This window comes from Abramis brama (assembly GCF_963993115.1).
Source record: "Abramis brama genome assembly, chromosome: 5".
NCBI lineage: Eukaryota > Metazoa > Chordata > Actinopteri > Cypriniformes > Leuciscidae > Abramis > Abramis brama.
The window spans coordinates 27,349,364-27,357,464 of NC_139967.1; the positions used below are offsets into that span (position 1 = coordinate 27,349,364).

The following is an 8,101-nucleotide window of genomic DNA, read 5'->3' on the forward strand; positions in this document are numbered from 1 at the left end:
CTTCTCAACATCGGGCATGTAAGATGTAACTTTAATCTTCACGCAGGACTGCAGGCTCTCATCTGTGAGGCGGGTGCGGTACTTGGATTTGATGTAGTTCATGTTTGAGAATATCTGCTCGCACAGGTATGTTGATCCAAAGATGGATAATACTCCGAATGCATATTTCTTCATGTTCCTATAACTGTCAGGGAGAGCATTCCATGTGTCAAACACAAGTTTCTCGATAGTTGGGAGGCTTTCAATTTCGCTCCATTTGTGGCTTTGGGCAAGCTGGGCTTTCTGGCGAGTGACGTCTTCAAGCTCGGCTGTCAGACTTTTGAACTTGGACACCCACAAATCTTTGTCAGCTATATCGGCCATTTCCATTTCAAGGTCAGCTTGAATTACTCCTGGGAATGTGTTCAACAATGACGGGTCAATCTCCAGGGGAGTGACAGGGAAAGATAGTGTAATTTTTTCCTTTCGGAAGTCGCTGAATCTGCTCCCAAATGCAGTTTGCATATCCACGATCGCACCTTGTAAATAATCACCGTTGAGTGTGTGATCGTGATAGGCTTCTTTGAACTCTCTCAGGGAGGGGAAGTGAGAGAGCGTGCCTCGCTGTACATCTCTGGCGAATACAGTCAGCTTGCGCTCGAATGACAAAACAGCTTCCAGCATTTGCAGTGCAGTGTTTCCCCGCCCCTGGAGACTTTTATTCAGCATGTTTAGGTGACTTGTCATATCCACCATAAAGTGCAGTTTTTCCAGCCACTCGGTATCTTCCAGTTGCGGGTAGTTCAGGTTTTTGCTTTTCAGGAATGTTTTCACATGTTCTAAACAAGCAACAAAGCGACGCAAAACCTCACCTTTGGACAGCCATCGGACTTTGTTGTGTAGCAGGAGATCGGAATATTCGCTGTCAACTTCATCTAGCAATGCACGGAACTGACGGTGGTTTAATGCTTTTGCAATTATCTTGTTCACCATCTCGATGACAAGGTTCATCACCTCCATACACTCCGGTGGGAATGTTTGTGCACACAGTGCTTCTTGGTGCAAGATGCAGTGAAATGCAAGCAGATTTCGATCCAACGCTTTCTGTAATAAAGTCACAAACCCCTTTTGTGATCCCCTCATACTGGGTGCCCCATCTGTAGCCACTGAAATCAGGTGGTTGGTGTTTATTCCATTGTCATTTAAACACTTCAGCACAGCCTCACATATGTCCTCCCCACGTGTTTGGCCTTTCAGTGGTATTAATTTGATAATTTCTTCTTGCGGCCCATCAGAGTTAACATACCTGCATAACAGCGCTGCCTGTTCAATATCGATCACATCACACGACTCATCACAGGCAATTGAGTATGCTGGAGCTAAATTAATGTCCTTGATTTGCTGATTGGTGATGTTGCCTGCCATTTGTATGGCCCTTTCCTTCACTGTCTTTGCGGAGAGAGGCATGTCTTTAATTTTCTGTATTATCTCGGTTTTGTTTTTGAAGTCTGAAAATAGGTGCTCTGATATTTTAATGAATGAATCCTTCATGTAGTCACCATCTGTGAACGGTTTCCCACGCTTTATTATCTCCCGGGTTGCAACAAAACTAGCAGCAGTAGTGGAGTTTGGAGATGCAATCCACTTCTTAAATTTATCTTTGCGCTCCTCTAATTTCTCCAGAAGTAATGCAATCGCACTTTTTCTCTCACTCCCAACTGGGTACTTGGCTGCAAATGTAGCATGCCTTCCCTGGAAATGTCTTTCCACATTACTCTTTTTGTTATTTGACAACTTCTCATTACAAAGCAAACATGCAGGCAATCCTTCCGCACTGGCAATGAAAGCAAATGATTCGGTCCAAGAACTGTTGAATCCTCTGTTCTCCTCAACTATCTTTCTCTTTTTCCCCTTGGGATCCATGGCCCATGACACACCCGCCGGTTTGTTTGTTTGTTTGTCAACCCCCAGCGTGAGTTTTTCCATAGAGTTTTTCAAGGCGACCATTATTTAGAATGTGTCACTTTATGGTTTCCATGGTGACGCGTCATTGCTTGTCACGTGACACACCGCAGCAACAACAGAGCTGAATGAATGATGATCTGCTTTTATGTAATTTTTCCTTTTTTATTCAAAATATTCACAAATTTGTTAGATATGGCATGAACTATCTGATATTCCGATTGTCAAATATATGCAAATGGAAGTGTTTTGCTGTTTAAACACCTTTATAACAATCGCGTTAATAAAGGATTATTATTGCCTCTTCCTTTGACATCAGTGTGTATTTTACAAACTCTAAATATATATTTTTTTAGTACTTAAATGTCTGAAACTTAAAACGTTATGTGGTTGAAAACACTGAAAAGTTGTGATATATGACAGCTCTGAGCACGCCTGTCTCTGGCTCAGCGCCAGCCAACGCGCGAAAGCACATTTGAATTTAGCAGTTGATCACGTCATGCACTGACTGTTCTAATCACACCCTTGTGATCGTACGCTCCAGGGACCAGCCTTGACTGATCACACCGGTGTGATCGTACGTGCGAAAGTGCGTGCAAAAAATATTTTTTTCATTTTCATATTTTTGAAAAAGCTCCAGGGAGCCACTAGGGCGGCACTTAAGAGCCGCAGGTTGCCGACCCCCGCCCTATGGGGATACGTGTCCCAATCGCTGCCTTGATTAGTTCTCACCCGCTACAGCTGCCGCTAGTTTCCTCTGAGAAAATCCCGGTCGACCATGACACAGCAACGGAACCGGCCTGGTGTCGCACCGGAAGTGCTTACCTGAAAGAACCGCATCACATTTTTTTTGTTCCACTTTCGTCACACGGTGACACAAGCCTGACGCTTAACAGAAAGAAATGTAAATTTGCAAAGACTGAAGTCAAGTTCCTAGGCCACAAGCTGTCCTTAGCTGGATTATAGCCCGACCCAGACAAACTGGCTGCGGTTCAAAATATGCGTGAGCCTAACAATGTGTCTGAGGTACGCAGCTTTCTTGGAATGATGAACCAATTGGGGAAGTTCATTCCAAACCTGGCCGAGAAACAAAGTCTCCTCCACATTCATCAGGCACACCAAGGAATAGAAAAATGTCGCCAAAGGGCAAGACAGTCTGTGTGGTGGCCCGGTCTGAATTCACAATTGCGAACTATGGTGCAACAATGTGATGAGTGTAGAAAGGCTTCCATGACAGTTGTAGAGCCGCTACAACCTACAGACTTTCCACTATATCCATGGCAGAGAGCAGCTACAGACCTGTTTGAACTAAAGGGACAAAAGTACCTTTTAACTGTCGATTACTATTCAAGAGATGTCGATGTAGTCAAATTGGCATCAACTTCTTCTGCAACCATAATAGAACACCTTAAAACAGTGTTTGCACGAAATGGGGTACTATTATCCCCTGTGATATTATTATCTGACAATGGGCCACAGTGTAGCAGCGCTGACTTTCGGGAGTTTTCGAGGGAATATGACTTTAAGCACATAACAAGCAGCCCACGGTATCCACAAGGGAATGGTGAAGCCGAACGAGCGGTGCAAACTGTCAAAAAACTCCTGGGGAAAACATCTGATCCGTTCAAAGCCTTGCCTGCATACCGCTCTACACCACTAGCAAACGGCTATAGTCCAGTGGAATTGTCAATGGGCAGAAGACTGAGAACAGTCTTACCGACTCTGCCGTCTCTTCTCACACCTAAACTCCTAGATGCAGACAAACTGAAACAGTTTGAATCCAACTCCAACTTACTTAAAAACAACAGTAAAGTACACACCGTAAAACAATATATATATATATATATATATATATATATATATATATATATATATATATTGTAATACAATTGAGGAAAAGTATTGTAAAGGGAAAGAAAGCAATGTTATGATAAAGCATGTTTATTAAAGCAGTAATTTTCTTTTATGTTATAGAAGTAGCCAGACAAACCAATTGTCAATTGTCTTTAAAGGGATACTCCACTTTTTTTGGAAATAGGCTCATTTTACAACTCCCCCAGAGTTAAACAGTTGAGTCTTACCATTTTCGAATCCATTCAGCCGAACTCCGGGTCTGGCGGTACCACTTTTAGCATAGCTTAGCATAGATCATTGAATCGGACAGGACCATTAGCATCTCTCTCAAAAAAAATTACCAAAGAGTTTCGATATTTTTCCTATTTAAAACTTGACTCTTCTGTAGTTACATCGTGTACTAAGACCGACAGAAAATGAAAAGTTGCGATTTTCTAGGCTGATATGGCTAGGAACTATACTCTCATTTCTGCATAATAATCAAGAAACTTTGCTGCCGTACCATGAGTCCAGCAGGCGTAATGATATGACGCAGCGCCTGAAAATAGTCCCCAGCTCGGTAACTTCCAACGTGACCGGGACTATGACGTAAAATGAGCCTATTTCCAAAAAAAGTGGAGTATCCCTTTAACAATTATTTATTCCCTTGCAAGGAAAGGTCAGCAGTCATACAGTCATTACAAAGTGCCTGCAGACTGTGACCACGAGTGGAGGGTATCCTTCATTCTTTATAGTTGTTCCTCCCCCAAGGTTGTTTTCCCGAGGCTACATCAAGATACATCTTAGCCATAACTAACATATTGTTTAGATTTGTCTATCATATTTAATCATATTACACCCTGGAATAGAGACCCTCTGTCTCGGTCATACATTCAGTCACATTAACTTTTGTCAGGTCATATACAAGGACATACACATACGTATATTCATAAGGGTATGTATCGACACTACATTCATCTGATTATAATCATATTTCTAAGATTCTATGAATATAAGAAAATGCAAACATATAGAACATATTAAATTTCTTCCACAATTCCCCTCTTTTTATCATTCATTTGATAAACAAAATAATAATACAGCAAATTTAAGTCATTACATCACATTTATACTCTTCATCTCTGATTTTTGTATAAATTATCACTCTCTTACAAGGCGTGTCCACCAAAGCGTTTTTAGCCAGCTGAAAACGCTATGCGCTCTGCTGTAAACGCCTATCTGTGGGCGCTTGAGAGCGTTTTGGCAGCGTTGCGTTTTTTTTCAGTTGAGACACTTTGCTTGTTATGATACGGAATATCCGCGAGAGTGTTATCTCATTTCACACATATTTTGTTTCTGTCTTGATTCTACATAACAATGTCGATACAATGTAATGTATTTTCTCTGGCTCTTGTTTTAAATGATTTTGTTCCGTTATTATGCTTGTTGTTGTCATCTGTTGACGTTGTACAAGCAGAATGTGGCGGTTGGTCGGTGTGGTATTAGTCCCGCCTCTCCTCCACTGTGATTGGATGGTTGGGTAAAAAGCGACAGTGATGAGCGCTGCGTTTTACCCGTTTTACCCAAAGTTGAACATTCTTCAACTCTCGGCGACTTGTAAAAAACGCAGAGCGCTCGGCGCTTCAGCGTGAAAAAAAAGCTCAGCACCTCGCTACGCTCAAGGCGTTTTAAAAACGCGGCGCTCCCATTGAAAACAATTGAAAAAACACGCCAGCCGCGTGAAAAAACGCTTTGGTGGACACACGGCCTTAAACTTGTGAAATAAGGTTTTTAAAAGAAGAAAGCTTAGGCTGTTTTTTTTGTAATAGGGATAGTCCCTTAAATATTTAGCAAGCAAGTAAAGACTTTATCTGAAGCCGGGCTAAATGAATAAACACTGTTATTGCACTCCTGACCTAGATCAGACCCTCAGTCACCTCAGTATAAACAAGAAATAGTATAGATTTTCATAGTAGGAAAAGAAAAAAAAGAAAAACAACATAAAAAAAGAAAAACAACATCTTAAATAAATTAATACATTTCACTGTAACTTCCGCTGTCTGTGTCATCATCAAATTTCGTTTGTTTTGGACATACATCATTAAGTTGATCCTCATCATTATGTTTATCAGTTTATCAGTTTTCACTTTCACAACTCAAAGCAATTCATCATTACTCAAGATTTAACAGCTGAAATGACTATACGGCCTTAATTTAATGCAGCAAAAATTATTTTACAGTGTAGGCTGTAAGATCTTTTCTTTTTTTTTCTCAGCCTTTTTCTTGGTTGCTTTTATAAACAGACAACCAATTATTTAACAGTGCCTTTTATAAAATAGACTATAATATAACTAAAAATTACCATTATATAGAATATTTTTGTACTTCACTTTTATTTGTTCCCATGTTCTAGTGTGGTGACTCTGACATTACAATGAGCAAAGTAATTATGCAATTATTAAAATACAAAAATATAGGCTATTAAGTGATAAAAACATCTAATATGGCCACTTCTAACGGATTTAAATTGTCTGCTACTTTTTGCCAGCCCTCTCTCCTGGCTTTTGCAGACTTTGAGGTGTTCCCTGGCGTTTGGATTAAACATTAAAATTCCGAATAAACTTCGACTATTAGTTCTTGCTCTGCTGAGGAGAAAAACTGAGCGCTCTTTGGCCACGCTGAGCAGCCAATAGCAGCGTTGCTGATCAATGTTTCTACTATCGATACATATCCCCTTTTATACCAGTGCATGAACGCGCAATTATCTCAGATAACTCAATCCAGCTATACTAATCATATCCGGCAAGTGTGTTCGAAGAACCCAATTAGCCGGATCATGATTAGCACGATGATATCATCTTGGATGTCTCATTTGATCTCGGATGTTTTAAGCAACGTACAAAGAACGAGCCCCTGCTTTTTATTTGCACTAAGCTAATTAATTTAAATTACAGTAGAATGTTTTCCTCGACATCTCGCGATTTCGGGGCATACGCTTAGCCTCGAATACCGCTCCAAAGCTAGTGTGGGTTTAGTGTGCATTAAGAGCACTGCACTTTGGCATTTTTAAGACATGGGCTCATGTCATCTCAAATGGCCAAGATCGCAAGTGTGGGTATTTGGACAAAACAAATAAATACATAGATGTTTTTTTATCCAGAAAAACCGCAGCTCCCCCGTTTACTTGCATTTGTTTACAGTGCAGTCTTGCCCTGAGCAATATGGCGGACACGTTGACGTATCACAGCAATGTTCCAAAGCGGCCAATGGGGTGTCTATGTATTTATTATGTCTATGGTTGAGCGTACATCAGTTGTACACTCGTTATTGTGGGATGAGTGCACTCAATAACGTCCACTATGTGGCACACTTCATATGCACTTTTGGTCTTGTGGACTTACAATGGCTGCCGTGTGCGCATGTCCGTTAAGTCCATGAGACCGGAGGGTGTCCCATTTGTCATTTTAGGTTTCAGAAGGGTGCTTGCGGTCGATATGCGCCCTCGATGCGCACTTTTGCTGAGCCCGCACTGATACGAGCTCCGCAGCAGACTTATTCCCGACAGTCAAAGTGACGTTACGTCACGAAAGTCCGAACTCGTGGGAAGACCGCAGGTGGGTGCCATATGATACAGGGCCATGGTTTCGGACACCACTACAAATGGCTGTCCCCTAAAATAGTGCCCCATTTAAGGTAGGGGGCGCCACAGCTACAGTTTTCTTGCTGTAAATCAGAGTTAGGTGACATCCTCACCTTCCACACTGAGATAACATCACAGTAGTGTTTCTCTTGTTTAAGTTGCATAGAAATTATAACAGAGAAAAGATAAACAATAAAAATGGTTAAAGTCTTGAGCTTGAGCTCTGTCTTGGATTTAGAAGATGCTTTTAACCAAAGTGACTTACAAAAGGGGAACATCACAAGAAATTTGCCGCGAGTCAATGTTATTCATAATACACAATTTCAAATTAAAGTATAAACGTGCACAGAGCAGGGGCATGTACCATGAAGGTAGCTAAACAAACTCGGGGTTACAGGATTAGTTTTGAGTTGACAAAACCAAACCGATGCAATCAGGCTTTATTGGTATCATGATGCAGCTCATCAACTTTCTCTGTCAACTCAGGCTTTGATCCTTAAGCTATGATTACTCCACGCGCACGTGCACATAAAAGAGTGACGTTGACACTGAACAACCTATCGCGGGTAGAGCGAGAGCGATTTAGGCCTATTTTTCCGCGGAGGAGCAAGAGATAATCATTCAGAATTACGATGAATTTAAATATGTATTTCAAGCTTGAGACAATACGGTCTCTGCTGCCAAAGC

The 8,101-nt window shown here is 41.2% G+C and overlaps 1 protein-coding gene across 1 annotated transcript; it reads right to left on the bottom strand.

Moving 5' to 3' along the window:
• Nucleotides 1–418: 418 nt before the first annotated feature.
• On the bottom strand, nt 419–1,986 carry LOC311083769 (general transcription factor II-I repeat domain-containing protein 2B-like; the record flags this gene model as incomplete). The annotated part of the gene is made up of 2 exons (XM_084115522.1): nt 419–423; nt 519–1,986. 2 exons carry the CDS (start codon nt 1,984–1,986, stop codon nt 419–421), a joined length of 1,473 nt encoding a protein of 490 aa, XP_083971648.1.
• Between the last annotated feature and the right edge of the window lie 6,115 nt (nt 1,987–8,101).